General features: G+C 45.2%; 1 protein-coding gene across 1 annotated transcript in view; it reads right to left on the bottom strand.

Moving 5' to 3' along the window:
* Positions 1-16,033, bottom strand: part of TNXB (tenascin XB) — a 139,380-nt gene that overhangs the window by 103,358 nt on the left and 19,989 nt on the right. Inside the window, exons 2-3 of the mRNA XM_078386829.1 lie at positions 5,706-6,180; positions 3,685-4,359 (exon numbers count right to left, since the gene is read on the bottom strand). Of these exons, the coding sequence (XP_078242955.1) occupies positions 3,685-4,359; positions 5,706-6,180 (1,150 nt within the window). The remainder of the gene's footprint in view (positions 1-3,684; positions 4,360-5,705; positions 6,181-16,033) is intronic.

Genomic DNA, 16,033 nt, shown 5'->3' with positions numbered 1-16,033 from the left:
GATCATCTGTAATGGGGCAGACTGGGAGTGCCCAACAGAATTAGCTGCCTGAGGCAGAGTAACAGATACCTCCTTCTAGGCTACATGTGTCAAACTCAAGGCCCATGGGCCGAATTCAGCCCGTTTCATGTGGCCCTCGCAGTGTTGCCTGCTACCGTGCAGTATACAATACACAGGCATTTACTTGGTTATCCATAATGCTCTGCAAGGATGCTGGGAATCTGCCCAGCGGGACTTCTAATCCCAGCATTCCAAGCAGCTAAGAGTCAAAAAGTGCAGGTCCTTGGGCGGTGTGCAGCACTTTGGGAAATGTAGTCCTGGCTATTGCTCACTCCTGTTCTTACATTTATACAGTGGTGCCTCTCTTGACGATGATTATCCATTCCATTGAAATTTCTGTTAAGCGAAATCGTCGTCAAGCAAATTTTAAAAACCCATTGAAATGCATTGAAAACCATTCAATGTGTTTCAATGGGTGAAATACCTGCTCGTTTTGTGATGATCCTCCATAGGGCAGCCATTTTCCGGTGCCTGTAAAGCGAGGAATCCGTGCTAAAAACAGCGGGGAGCCATTTTCCACAGCGGGCGGCTATTTTGAGAGCCACTGATCAGCTGTTTTAGAATCGTTGTCTAGCAAAAAATGGGTTCCTGAAGCAGGGAACCGATCATCGTCAAGCGAATTTCCCCATAGGAACATCATTTTGCAATCGCAATAGCGATCACAAAAACTTCATCATAAAGCGGTTTCGTCGTTTAACAAGGTAATCATTAAGCGAGGCACCATTGTATAGATACAACCGGCCCTTTGAGGGCAACCATAATGCCAATGCAGCCCAAAATGAAATTGAGTTCAACCCCTCTGCTCTTTCCTAATCGCCTAATCACAGTCTATAAGCCCTCAAGAATTGGCCATATTTATTTCAACGCCTGAGGCGGAAATCTCACAAATATTTCTCCCCCTCCATACCAGTAAAAATAAAATAATAACAGATTACATCATTAACCATTTGCTGTCCTCTAATGACAAAGCAAAGCAACTAAGGGTGGGGGAAGTGGAGAAGTCACTCAAAACAAAACGAAGGCAACTTGTCCATCTTCCCAATAGTTTCCAACCTTGGGTCCCCAGATGTTCTTGGACTACAATGCCTAGAGGCCTTCAGCACTAGCTGTGTTGGGCAGGATTTCTGGGAGTTGTAGTTCAAGAATATCTGGGGATCCAGGAATGAATGGAAGCTTCCTGGCGACACAAAGGGCTGGATTACAAGGCCTTCAGGAAGTTTTGGATGGGAGCGTACAACTCCCATGCCCCTGTTGACACCATGAGCCAGCCCAGGATTTTAAAGACAGAACTATGCTGGAAGTTAACTTTAAAAAAAAAGGGGGGGGAGAGAAAAGAAAACAAAGCCAGATTTTGGTTCAACATTTTTTGTATTTCAAAGGCCCACCTCTGTTTACATGGTCTGGTCACTATAGCCAAGGATGCTTATGTAATTGTACTAATTGATGGCCAGGTTGCTTCCATAACTGTATTCATTTCAATCCGTTGGCGAGGTATTAATGTTGACATATAAGGCACTTCACGGTTACCTGTCCGAGCGCCTCAACCTGAGATTGTCCATCCAAACCACCCGTTCCTCTGGTGGATAGGCACCCTGAGAGGAGGAGTGGAAATCTGTGACTTTTCTGTAGGGAGCCCCACCCATTGTGGAATGGAAGTGCACCAGGCTTTTCAGAGATACTTTTTTTTGGATATCCTCCCCCATCGACAGTCTTTTATTCCATGTATTTTAATTTTCCTAATTGGCTGCTGTCCCCACCAGGGTTATTTGTGGTGATGGTGGTGGGGTGGTGGATTGATTTGGGGATTGTCTTGTTCCACGGGTAAGGGGTTTGGGTGTTTTTATGTTTTGTGTACAGAGTAATAGCCTGCCACTAGATGGGTGACAGATAAATGCAATAAATGCAACAAACCAACCAACAATAAATAAAAATTCATCTTCTGAACCTATCTCCAAACCCATTGTGTCTACTTGTATATAAAACGATGGCTAACAATTGTACCGTATTTCATGTTTTTGGGGAAACAGACTGTGTGAGGGCGAACCAGCTGAACTCCCCTGAACCCAGATGTGAGCCGTCCCCTCACTCATCCAAGGCGGAAGGATTCGGCACCATCTTTACCCTATTGACCTCAATGGTTCAAGCTATGACGTTAGGAGGAGAAGGCGGGGATTTTGAAAGAGGAAAAGGTGGGAAAGCGATAGCTGGAGGAGATCAACCAGCTGTGGAAAGATTTTTTTTATGACAGAGGGGGGAAAGGGGGAATACAGGCCAGAGAGGATAAGGAGGGAGAAAAGAAGTTGAGGGATCAGAAGAGTGGGAAAGCCCGGAGGTGGAAGACAGAGAAGAAGAGAAGGGGATTTCACAAAGTGCTGAAGGGCCCTATGTAGTCTCTTTCGCTCTTAAAGGGGATGATCGCGAGAGGAAGGTCTCGAACGGCCAGTAAAGAGGGGGAATTGAAGTACAGTGGTGCCTTGCTAGACAGTTACCCCGCAAGACAGTTTTTTCGCTAGACATTGACTTTTTGCAGTTGCTATAGCGATTAGCAAAACAGTGATTCCTATGAGTGAATTTTGCTGGACAATGTTTGGTCCCTGCTTTGCAAACTGATTTTCACTAGACGACTATTTTGACAGCTTCCTCCGCGCTTGCAAAACAGGTGTTTTCAGGACCCAAGCTTCACAAGACAGCGATTTAAACAGCTGATCGGCGGTTCGCAAAGCGGCTTTCCTATGGCCAATCTTTGCTAGACAATGACAATTCTTCCCCATTGGAACACATTAAACAGGTTTCAATGCATTCCAATGGGGAAATGCTTTTCGCTAGACAATGATTTCACTAAACAGCGATTTCAGTGGAACGGATAATCATCGTCCAAGGCACCACTGTACATCTAGGAGAGGTAGAACCATTATGAGGATAGACCGTCTATGTTTACCAGAGAGGGAAAGGTCCCTGGAAGAAGGATCGGTGCATCCAGACCCAATACCAACTGGCACAACACGACCCGAAGGCGATTGGGCTCAACACCCAAATTATGGGACTATCCACGTGGTGAGAAGCCATCCTATAAGGGAACCTACCGATCACAAGGAGATTGGAATGGCCCCTCGTTAAAAGACCCTTTTGAAATGCCTGGATTACATGGGGTGTGGCCTGAAACATTGCTGGCTGCTGGTCCCATTGGACCCACTGAAGTTGTTGTTCATACCACTCCGTTAAAAGATATGAAATCGTTATATTATGTTGCCCCGTCTCCTGTGATAACTTTCATAAAGAAGGCAGAACTGCCTGTCTTAAAATTAGAACCCAATCACACCCAGGAAAGCTCTTAACAAAATATATCTGTCAGCCTTTTAAAAATCATTTTTAAAAAAAAAAGCATTTTAGAAATGCTTTTTAAAAATCTCTTTTAAAAAGCATTGAGTAGCCAGCTCACGGGAGGTGGGGGCAATGCGTAGCCTGCATAATTACATTGCAAACCATTCAGAGAGTACTTTTAAGTGCTATGGGGTTGGCATATAAGCAGCACACACTGCTTTTTTTTTTTTTGCATTGTTTTAAAAATTTTAAATGTTGTTTTTGTTATGGCCAAGATTTCAGAAATGAGATCTTCCCACTTACCTATGGCACAGTCATCTCCAGAATAACCGTCGTGGCACAGGCATACCCCGTTCTGACATTCCCCATGACCACTGCAGTCCTCCGGGCATGCCAGTTGCCCGCAATCCGGCCCGGTGTACCCTTTGTGGCATTCACACACTCCTCCCTTCAGGCAGCGACCCCTCTGGTTGCAATGGTTGGGACAGGCCTTCGTGCCACAGGCTGGCCCTGTAAATCCCGGCTCGCACACGCAACGCCCATCGCGGCATTCTCCCCGCCGGTTGCAGTTACTCGGACATGCCCGGCTCCCACAGTCAGCTCCGGAGTAACCTGGGTCACACAGGCACCGTCCCGACACGCATTTCCCCCGGCCCTGGCAGTCCTCGGGGCAGGCTGGATCGGAGCAGGAAGGCCCGACGTATCCCTGGAAGCACTGGCAACGTCCGTCCACACAACGGCCTTGGTCATTACAGTCGTCGGGGCAGGAAGGTGGCTCTTCACAGCGAACGCCGGAGTAACCGGGGTGGCACTGGCACCGGCCGTTCACACACCTGCCCCGCTGTGGGCCGCCACAGCCCCGAGGGCAGGCTGGCTCCGCGCAGGTTGGGCCGCCCCAACCCGGCTCACAATCACACTGGCAACGAGAGAGGTTGAAGGAACCATGATGCGAACACAAGGTGCGTATGTCTGTTTGGCCTGAGAGGCAAAATAAGAGAAATACAAAGGGGAGGGGGAAGAAGGAAGGGGTTAGTGATGGTAGTGTCTCCCATCCTTTGTTTGTTTGTTATTTACTCTATTAAGTGGTGCCTCGCTAGACAGTTACCCCACATGACAGTTTTTTCACTAGACATTGGCTTTTTGCGATCGCTATAGCAAAACAGTGATTCCTATGGGGGAATTTCGCTGGACAATGTTTGGTCCCTGCTTCACAAGCTGATTTTCACTAGACGGTGATTTTGACAGCTCCCTTCACGCTCGCAAACAGGTGTTTTTGGGACCTACGCTTCACAAGTCAGTGATTTAAACATTGGAACGCATTAAACAGGTTTCAATGCATTCCAATGGGGAAATGCTTTTCGCTAGACAATGATTTTGCTAAACAGCAATTTCGGTGGAACGGATTATCATCGTCTAGCAAGTCACCACTGTATTTTGATTTAATCCACTTGGACCACTTCTGTGGCCACTCTATAAGGGTTTGCTCTCCCTATAACCCCTTCGTTCCAACCTTCCCTGGTCCAGCTGCTGGTATGGTATTGCTGAGGCAGGATGTACCTGGGTGGGAGCTTGATAAACAGGCCGACCCCGAGATCTGCAGGAATTGGTATCACTTTAAGAAAAGGGAACTGAGCCTTCTGACAATTGTAAAAATCAAGGGACAGCTTAAAGCTGTTCTGTAAGATCGTCAGAGAAATCCTAATCACAAACCACACTCCTTTCTGTTTTCCACATCCAGGCCAGAACTAACTGTTTTGTTTCATGCCTGCAACATGTGGTTCATCCTCCCCTCCCCTTGATTGGAGGAGAACCCCTTTCTAATGTGGTGGTTGGGGTTAGGGTCATGATGTGATGCGAAAAAGGGGATTCGTAACACATGTTCAGGCAGTCTTTCCCCCCTCCCTCCTTCTTAACTCCCCTTTCCCTTTCTGTAACCTTCCTTAATCCTCGCCACCTGCTTTTCTGTATGTTTGTTAAACTCTGGATACATTTCAGTAGACCAATCCGTGCGTTGCTACTGCTTTCCCACTGAGCCAACGAATTGTTCGTGGCGCCGCAAAACCACAACACACTCCTTTCTTCTAAGTGGTGCCTAATTCTCTCCCTCAACCCTTCCACCTTTCGGCTTGTAGGGTGCGTCAGGCGCAATTGTAAAATATATTTTTTAATCTGTAAATTAAAAAATACATATTTTTGCAGCTTTAAAACGTCTACAGTTTTTTTTTCTGAGGATTATAGCCAGTAATTTCCCCGAGCTCTAATCAGAGAGAAGCAACAGCATATCATCCGCACCATGTTCATTCATTCTGCCCCTGAGACGTTACCTGTACTAGCCTGGGTAGTGGAGGCAGCAGGGCAACAACCGCCTCCCCCGGCTTGGCAAGTGTTTCTTAGTGTCCGCACTTCATTTTCTAGAGCCTGCAGTCGCCTCAGAAGCTCCCGGGTGTCCTCGGTCCCTGGAGGGCACCCGCAGGTCTGAGGCGGAAGATTGATGCGATGGGTGAAAACCACGTGCTCCTGATCCGGCCCTTCTAGGGTGTGCTCAAAGAGACCTCCTCCCCGGGAAGACCCAGGGGGCCCCAAGGCCTCTTGCGGAGAAGAGGAGGCCACCTCGCCTTCGGTGACGTCTCCGGCCAGCTTTATGGTATAGACATGAGAGAAAACGGTTGCGTTGGATGGGATGGTGGAAGGATGATGGATGGTGACGGGCTGGGGCACATGCGCCTCCCAAGAAGCTCCCAGCCAGAAGAGGAAGAGGAGGAAGGAAACTGGGCTCAGCGGCCACCCCATAATATACACCTGTGGGAGAGGGGAAGGAATAAAAAGGAGAAATGAACCAGTCGTGCGAAGGGTAATCAGAGACATATGGTACAACGTCGGCCCTACTGTTGGGGAGAGTGAGGCAACTCAGGACCACATTACCCAGGAAAGAAATGTTTATTTCCTGCTAACTATGTTTTCCCTCAAGATACGCAATTCCTTCGCAGCTCATTGAGATTTACAAATGAAGCCCATGTTTACCACTCAGTGGCCAGTCACAACACCAAAGCAAGCTAATTTGCAAGGTGAAAAGAATAAGACAGGATAGAATTACATATCCGATAAAATGGAAATGGCCTTGCCAATGGGGTCTAACCCAGAGGTCTCCAAACTTTTTAACCCCGCGGACCGGTTGGGGAAGCCGGGGCACCCCTCGCACTCATGTGCATGCGCAAAGGGGCTGTGCGGAGGGGGGAGTGAGGGCGGGGTGGATTGGGGGAGGTCTGTCTCTCAACCCAGTCTGACAGGCCATGGACTGGCCACGGGCTGGGGACCTCTGGTCAAGCCCAGTGGTTCTCAATCTTGAGTAACCCCGGTGTTCTTGGACTGCAATTCTCAGGAACTCCAACCGGCACAGCTGATGGCAAAAAGTTCTGGGCATTGCAGTCCAAAACCACCCGGGTTATCTAAGTTTGGAAACCATTGATTTACTCCAAACCCTTCCAAATGCAGGAAATAAGTATTTTGCTTCTTAAAGGAGCCGTGCTCTAATGACAGGCTAACTGCACCATTTAGTTTGGGCCTCAGGTAGCAGGTTTTGTGTATCACAACAGCAAAGGGAAAGACCTCAGTTTGTTGGTTTATTTATCTTGCAATATCTATATTTTCATTGCCAGGGACAGGGAGAAATTTGGGAGAGATTTTCTGCCTTACCAGGGCACCAAAATTTAGAAGGCACCAAAAATTTTCCATCTTTTTCATCGAGGCCTTATTTGTGAAAGACAATCCCCTGAATTCTGCTCACACCCCTCCTGTGTTCCTTCCTCTTACAAGGAAGAGAAACAGTCTTGTAACAAAATCTTGCTGCTTAAAATCACAACAGGTCCAATGAAGGTGGCATAAATTATTCCCTGCTTGATCCGGTAAATAGGCTGCCTGCCTTGATTTCAGTGCTGGAAGCTGAAAAAAAAGGGCAACATCTGAGATCTTATGGGGAAAGATGATTTCCCCTGTCTCAAGACATTTTGCTGCCTGAGGTGTAGAGTAAAACTGTGGCCACACTGGCAATAGCAACTACATTTAAGCATCATTTAAATCGATATAGATTTTATCATTCACACAATGCAAGAATGAAATAAATGTATATGTCCTGCAAAGCAAGTTTTTTTTTAAAAAAACTGGCCACCAGGGATTTTTTAAAATGCTTCGCTTCTAAAATCAATCCAATTCAATGTGGTTTTTCTGGAAAGGAGTCGATTTCAGCAGTGTAGATGACAAAACCAGTGTAAATCGCTAGAAATAAACTGATTTCCATTCAGTGCATTTGAAAGTGGCCACTCGTTGAAACATCACGTGACCTGAATTTTTTAATTTTTTTTTTTAAAAAAAATCTGAACAGAAATCAATTCAAATTGCCAGTGTGACCACAACTTGAGATCTCTCCCTCACCCATTCCAAGCACAAAAGTTGTCTGGACGGGTTGCTGAATCTTCCTTCAGCACTGATCATAGGACAGCACCCTCGGGCAGAGAAAAAACAGGGCAAACTTCTATCATCTATAGCTCTTTGCTACTCTGCTCATTTCCTAACATCCGTTGCCTTCAAGCCTTGGGTATCCGCTGCGAGAGACAGTCCCTGAGAAACATGGACAAATCTCATGCACAGCCAAGTTCAGACAGAGTTAAATTCACATCATTAATAACAGTTAAAATCTTTCTCAGCCAATTCTACACACACACATACACGCCAGCCTTAATAAATCCATTCTGGTTGGGGAAAACCAAATGAAAGGGTTGGTTTTCGAACCCACTCTCCACAAAGATCACCACTGGGTTTTATTGTCAAGCCACTAAGGGAATGGTTAAGCGCAATGTGGATATAGCGTATCCCATTGATGTGGACAGCAGGAATGCAAACAGAGGGCCTCAGAGGGAATCTCAGAGTCGCTGCCAAAGCCGGGCGGTCGGGAAGCCGTAACAGTCCGTAACAACAGAAAAAACAAATCGTAGGGTGCATTGAAAGGCAAACACAGACACATCCAAGATTGGCCCGGCAGGGAAGAGAAAACCAGATTAGATAAGAGCAGGCCAAAATGAACAGAAAGAGTAGAATCACATCCTTAGGACTTCCTTTATGATAACGGCCTACACAGCAACAGAGGTTGTGGGATTGCCTTGCTCAAAGCCATTACACATCAGCCTACACTCCTGCAAAAGGGAGCTAACTTAGCAATGAGAATTTGCTGGACACAAAGTCGGCTGACCGATTATGTCTGGCTTCGTTGACAACAAATCTTTGACGGCTCGAATTCGGATTCCACATAGGTGTTGATAACATAATAAGTTTATATATGGCTTCCTAGCCAAGACCCTAGTCCAGTCCTGCAGGACGGTTTATCCTAGGGTCAATATCCATAGTATAAATTGCACTAGCTTTTGAAGCGACGTTCCTTCAAGTGAAGAGAGACATCTGTTTGTCATCGTTCATACTTTCCCACCCCCTGATATTTTGCACTTCGAATGCTTTGTTTTGTGATTGGACACCAGAGGATAAACATGGGTCTTTTTCAAAAAGAAAGGTGGGGTAAAAATATTTTAAATTAAAAAAATAAATATTTTCCAAGTCTGATTCCTGAGGCATGCGTGTCTGAAGAAATCTTATGTTGGAAGGAAAAAACAGTTGCATAACTCCAGGGAACACAATTTTTCCCTAACATATACAGTGGCTCTTAGTCTAAGGCAGCGGTTCCCAAGCTTGGGCCCCCAGATGTCCTTGGACTACAACTCCCAGAAGCCTTCGCCACCACCTCTGCTGGCCAGGATTTCTGGGAATTGAAGTCCAAGAACATCTGGAGGCCCACGGTTGAGGACCAGTCTAAGGGATAAGAGGGACTCCTTACTGAGCAGTGAAAAATATGAGATATTAAGTAGAATGGCCATAAGTTCAACTTTACAGAGGGCAGTCCTCATCTGAGCACATATTTTATTTGAAGGACTGTTTAAGCCAAGTCGGAATCAGAGATGGGAAAACTTATTTTTCTGGACTGGAGGTCATGATCAGTGGCCATATTGGCTGGGATAAAAAAGTAATTTTTATTTGATTTGGATGAAATGGAAAAGGGGAGCAGCAGGAGCTTTGAAGGCATCCGTTCTTCACATCATACACAAGTTAACAGATCACACCCTCTTCCATTATGGTGATGGAATTGCATTTCGAAATAATGGCTAAAATCCTGTTTGCATGGCTGATGACATGGGTGATTATTCTGGAAATTAAACTAAAAATCTGTTCCTCAAACCCCCCCCCAAAGGTCCCAAAGCTTTGGGGTCCTTTTGAGGGGTGAGCACCAGACTAGGAGAAGTTTTGAATTTCTGAAAATCACGGCCACTGATAAAGTTATCCTGGGATGATAGTAGTAATTTTCAGAAATTAAAGTCCCACAGCACCCCAACACCTTCCTCACAACCAAAGAGCCTTGGGACCTAGTGGGCGACAGCCAGAAAACTTTATTTCCAAAGAAATTGCAGACATCATTAGCCTTTTATTTGGCCTGGATTAAATGAAAAGAAAGAAGAGAAAGAGGTGTTGTCAATTCAAAAGTGTTCTCTCTCTCTCTCTCTCTCTCTGTGTGTGTGTGTATGTGTGTGTGTGTGTGTGCATGCGGGCATGCATGCGTCTGTGTGTGTTTGTGTGTTGTGTGTGTGTGTGTGTGTGTGTGTGTGTGTGTGTGTGTGTGTGTGTGTGAGACAGAGAGAGAGAGAGAGAGAGAAAACAGGATTCTAGCTATCATTTTGAAAACTACTTCCGTTCATAGAGATTAGCATATGTAAAATTATATGTGCATATAATACGTATTTTTTGGGGGGGCATCCTTGAGGGTGCAATTTGATAGAGAAAAACCTGAATTTGAATAAATTACTTTGGGTTTTTTTTTCAGTACAACTCCTTATCCATGCTGCTTGAGAGAATTTGGGAGTTCTCGTCCAAAAAAAAAGGTAATTTTTCCCAAATTCCACATTAGACCAGTTCTCCTCAACCTGCTACCTTCTAGATGCATTGGACAACAACCTCCACAATCCACAGACAACATGGAAGTAAATAATGGGACATGTAGTCCGACACATCTGAAGAGTGCTGGATCCAGGAAGACTAAAGCAGAAATGCTGAACTGTAGAAACCAAGAGTCTAATTCAACCAAAGACAGCTTTCTATATGCAGTAGCCGTCCTGCCTGGTCCAAGAAGAACATTTATTTGGATTTTTAGTGTTCTTTTTTTAAAGTTAAGGCTTGCTTAAAGTTGCCACCTGCTTTTTTTTTCCCTGGCTGGTCTCTTACGCTTTTAACAGCTGAAGCTTTCTCCACAGCTATGCCGCACTGCCAGGGGAAATAATTTAAAGAAAACTTAATCAGTAGAATTTCTGCCTGTTCACACAGCTGCTTAAGGAACAGACGTCCTGCCAAGATGGGGAGGAAAATGGTGGCCATTATATCCTGAATTAACCTCGCTATATAGATGAGGAGCTAAACGTTTCCATCACAATTCAGGTCAACGCACTTTTGGAAGCCCTGGGAATTAACAAACATCTGAGCTCTGGGAAAAAAAAAAGAGAGAGCGAGAGAGCTTGCCTCCGATTTATTATTATTCCAGCTGTTGGCCTGAAGGACTGCAATTTTTCCAATAAACTTTACTAGACTTCTTTTCTTCCCCTCCAGGGGCTGCTCCCTTACTTATTGGGAGTAAATAAAACGCCTCTATTATATATGAATAGCCTCTCACAGAAGGAAAGGGCAGGAGAGAACCAGGAACTCTTTTTCCAAATGCTCCCCCTTTCTCTAAAGTGACACCATCCCAAAACCCACCCACTAGGCCTCACTCCCTCCTGAGAGGCGATTTCAGTGGTGATCAAGTCTGATCCGCTGCTTAAGCTGTAAATTTAGCAAGCCTCCTTCTCCCCTTCCCTTCCTGGGGTGGACTTTGATAAGTACACCCGCTGATATAAAGTAAATAAATCAAAGAGGCGCACATTCTTCCCCTCCCCTGTCCACCCCCATGTGCCGGGGCGAGGAGGGGGGCAAGGGTGGCGGGGGCTGATTCACAGAGCCGACATTCCTGCCCCTGAGCCAATTCTGTCGCCTCCACACACGCCCAGCCTGCAGGGGGAATTGAACTCGGCTCCAAACTGGGATGGATCAGTCAGGGGAGGCCTCAGTGCCAAGGGACTCTGCTGGGGAGATCATGACTCAGAGGCGAGGGGAAAGGGAAAGGATTCTTCATATGCTCTGCACATGCCTTTTATTTCTGCTTATATACGCTGCCTTTTATCGCACATGTGTGGACATATAAATATACACCGCACACACTGCAAACTAGCTTCTCCACTTTCAACGTGTTTCTGGGGCCTCAGAGCTTGGAAATGTCACTTGCTACTTGTTATAACATCCAGAATATCCCAACTACCATGGCCAATTCCCAGTGAAGCTGCTACACTACTACTACTACTACTACTACTACTACTACTACTACTACTACTACTACTACTACTACTTTATTTTATTTTATTTATTAGATTAAATGCCACCCATCTAGACAATGTCTACTCTGGGCGGCTCACAACAAGTAGAATAAAAACAATTGTAATATGGCAACATAATAACAACCATCAGAACTATAAAAACGACAATATTTGGAACCACATACATATATTTATACATACCTACATACCTACATACATACCTACATACATACAACAGCATACAGCCAACATTTAATTGATACTTAGGTTTTTGGTTAAAACTTATACAGTGGTGCCTCGCTTAACGATTGTCCTGCATTACGATGAATCCGCTTTATGACGATCTTTTTGCGATCGCAAAACGATGGTCTAATTGGGGGAATTTCACTTAGCGATGATTGGTTCCCTGCTTCGGGAACCGATTTTCGCTTTACAACGATCAAAAACAGCTGATCGACGGGTTTTCAAAATGGCCACCGGGTTCTTAAAATGGTTCCCCGCTGTGTTTAGGGACAGATTCCTCGCTATACAGGCAGCGAAAATGGCCGCCGTATGGAGGATCTTCGCTGGACTGTGAGTTTTTACCCCAATGGAACGCATTGAACGGGTTTCAATGCGTTTCAATTGGGTTTTTAATTTCGTTTTACAATGTTTTCGCTTAACGGCGATTTTCCTGGAACACATTATCGTTGTTAAGTGAGGCACCACTGTATCTGTTACATAATGCCAGTCAATGTTTTTGTAATTTTGATTGACTGTGCCTGAAGTTTTTGCATCATGACCATCATCAAGAAATTTCACACAGTCAGAAAAAATGCCATCAGAGCCTCAAAAAATGGCAATATTAGGAACAACACACATACTGTGCTGATATTTAGCAGATACTTAGGTTTGTGGTTAAAACTTGTATCTGTTATATGATGCCAGTCAATGTTTTTATCATTTTGATCGATTGTGTCTGGTATATTTGAATAACAACAATAATAGTTTTTCTAAGTATTGAACAGTCTTGCTTTGCGGCCTGTTGCAACTGCCTCTCTCACACTGAAGCTTGTGAGGTGAAAATCCTCTTAAAAGCTTCACCTGTTGCATTTCAGTCCGTCTGTAGGGTTGCCCGGAGAAGATGGATTCTGAGGCCATTTATTTTCCTTGGGTCCCTAAAGCAAACCTCTATTCCTCCTGCAAAGCCCAGAAGCAAAGTCACTGTAGTATTGTGATATTTAGAAAGTAGAGACAAGATACAATTCCTGTATAAACAGATAAGAAGATACAATGCAGAGAGTAGACCAAGGGAGGCAGAAATTTGGGTATAAGGCACGCCACTGTTCAGTCCACAAGCTTCTTCAAGAAGATTGTAGCGAGAGACTTTGTGGTGAAAGGGCATAAAGTGATGGGGGAGAGAGAGAGCATGGCAAAACAACCAGAACACTATAAATACACAAGGTGTTTAAAGATTATTTAATTATATGATTTCTTCGGAGGTAATTGGATGAAATAATGCTGGTAAAAGTTGAAAGCAGCAGGAAAAGAGGAAGACTAAATATGAAACGGATGGAATTAAGAAAGGAAGCCACAGCTTTGCATTTGCAAGATCTGAGGAAACATGCAAAGTTATGCTGTACTCCTTAAAAACAAACATACAAACATCTAAGCCAGCGGCTGCCGATGCGTCTTGAATCAATTCCATAAATTTACTGTGGATTGTGTGAAATTTTTTTGAGTCACTTCGATGGGATGATACCTGGCCAATCTCACTATTTTCTCTGCACCATACATCATTTTATACACTTCTGTTAACATCTCATTTTAATCTTTTTTTTTTTTGTTGGTACACCATGAATAAAAATGTGAGAGGGTTATATTACATTACATAACCAGAGGGAAAGGAATCTAGGCCCTTTATGTTGGCATTGGCAGTCTGCTGCTTCATCCCATCCAGGAATGAGGAATTTATGACCCCTCCAGATGTTGTTAGAGCACAACTTCATCATCAGCTCCCCTCTCTTAGATCGGCCATGGTGGCTGGATGTCTTGGTAGCTGGACCCTGGGGTCCAATAAGATCTGGAGAGCTGCAGGCTTCCCACTGCCCACCCAGAACTAGTAAAGAAAACCAAAATGTGTAATGCTTATCTACTGCCCCATAGCGTTCAAAGCACTCTCTGCGTGGTTTATTATTTAATTATGTAGGCTATACATTGGCCCCATCCTTGCAGTGAGCTGGGTACCCAATTTATCGACCTCAGAAGGATGGAGGCTTGAGTCAACCTTGAGCTGGCCATCGTGGCTGATTTCAGGTGGTGAGCAGTCCTGCACTTTAACCACTGAGCCACGAGACTCAGTGCACCACTAGTCCTGTGTTGATTTATTCTGGTTCACAGCTATCTTCCACTCTCCTTTCCAGAATACAGTGGTGCCTCGCTAGACGATGATAATCCGTTCCACTGAAATCGCTGTTTAGCGAAATCATTGTCTAGCAAAAAGCATTTCCCCATTGGAATGCATTGAAACCTGGAAGAATCGTCATTGTCTAGCGAAGATCGGCCATAGGAAAGCCGCTTTGCGAACAGCTGATCAGCTGTCTTACGAAGCTTAGGTCCCGAAAACACCTGTTTTGCGAACGCGGAGGGAGCTGTCAAAATCGTCGTCTAGCGAAAATCGGTTTGCAAAGCAGGGACCAAACACTGTCCAGCAAAATTCCCCCATAGGAATCACTGTTTTGTGAATCACTATAGCGTTCGCAAAAATTGAATGTCTAGCGAAAAAACTGTCTAGTGAGGCACCACTGTACCCCATCTCTCTCTCTCTCTCTCTCTCTCTCTCTCTCTCTCTCTCTCTCTCTCTCTGTGTGTGTGTGTGTGTGTGTGTGTGTGTGTGTGTGTGTGTGTTTATATTCCTTTCCACTGGAAACTAGATATAGGGATGAATATAAAAATGAATCACGATATTCGTTGAGTATCACTGATCCATCATATATTCATCCCCTTCTACGTCTTTGCAAACAGCGGTGGGGATACCCTTTGGTCAGGCTTCCCCTGTCAGCTGTTCTGTGCTAGCATAGACAGACAGGCAAGCCGTCGGGCTGCCCAGAAAGAATCCGCCCCCACCCCGTTGTTCACAAAGACAGCGTGGGGGGGATTCCCTTCAGACAGGCTTGCCCTCTCTTTCTATGCCCTCGCAGAGCAGCTGATCCTCACGGGCATAGACAAACAGACAACTTCCCTGGCTGCCTGGAAGGAATCCCCCTTCCCCATATATATTTGCAAACAGCGAGGGGAAGGATGCCCTTTGGGCACACTTGCCCAAAGGGAAGCACCTCCCTGCCACTATTCGTAATGGAACGGAAGATAGGCTGCCGGAATGGAAACCACCATTCCGGCAGACTAGCTTCTGTTCCACTGCAGCTGCCGGCAGAGCAGGAGATGGCAGGACAAGGTAGGGAAGTGACAGAGCAGTTGGAAGCAGGTGGGGAGGCAGGCTGTGGGGATGGGGGGGTGTCAGCTTCTTTTTTTAAAAAAGACAGCCCCACAAATTGTCTAACCCACCCCAACAAACGAACAAACCGATCTGTCATTAATCAGTTCACTGGGGGGGGATGTGTGAGTTGTCAAAGTTGACGACCCACAAACCAAAACAAACTGCCATTTTGGTGGTTCATCTCCCTCTCTACTGGACACTGAATGTGCTGCCTCCTGCTTCCATGATGTAGTGATAAGAGAGCTGGGCTAGTACCAGGGAAGTCTGGATTAAAATCCCTGCTAGGCCATGAAGTTTGCTGGACGATCTTGATCCTACCATGGTGTATCTCAGGATAATTTACCTCACAGGATTGTTGGGAAAATAAAACTAGGTGGAAAAAAGAGCCCTTACTTCTTTGGAGGAAAGGCGGGATGTAAATTTATACAGTGATGCCTTGCAAGACAAATTTAATTCGTTCCGCGGTTAATGTTGTCTTGCGAAAAACTCGTTGTGCGAAACGTGTTTTCCCATAGGAATGCTTTGAAATCTAATTAATGCGTTCCTATGGGCAAAAAAAGTCAGAACAAAGTCAAATTTGGTTTACAAAGGGTTTCTTAAGTGCTCTTTAAAGCCATACATATTGTGCAGATGATTTTAAAAATTTCAATTTTAAAAATTAACTTTTTAAACATCATAGAACAAC

This window comes from Pogona vitticeps, chromosome 2 (assembly GCF_051106095.1).
Source record: "Pogona vitticeps strain Pit_001003342236 chromosome 2, PviZW2.1, whole genome shotgun sequence".
Taxonomy (NCBI): Eukaryota; Metazoa; Chordata; class Lepidosauria; order Squamata; family Agamidae; genus Pogona; species Pogona vitticeps.
This window is presented reverse-complemented; position numbering and strand designations above follow the sequence as displayed.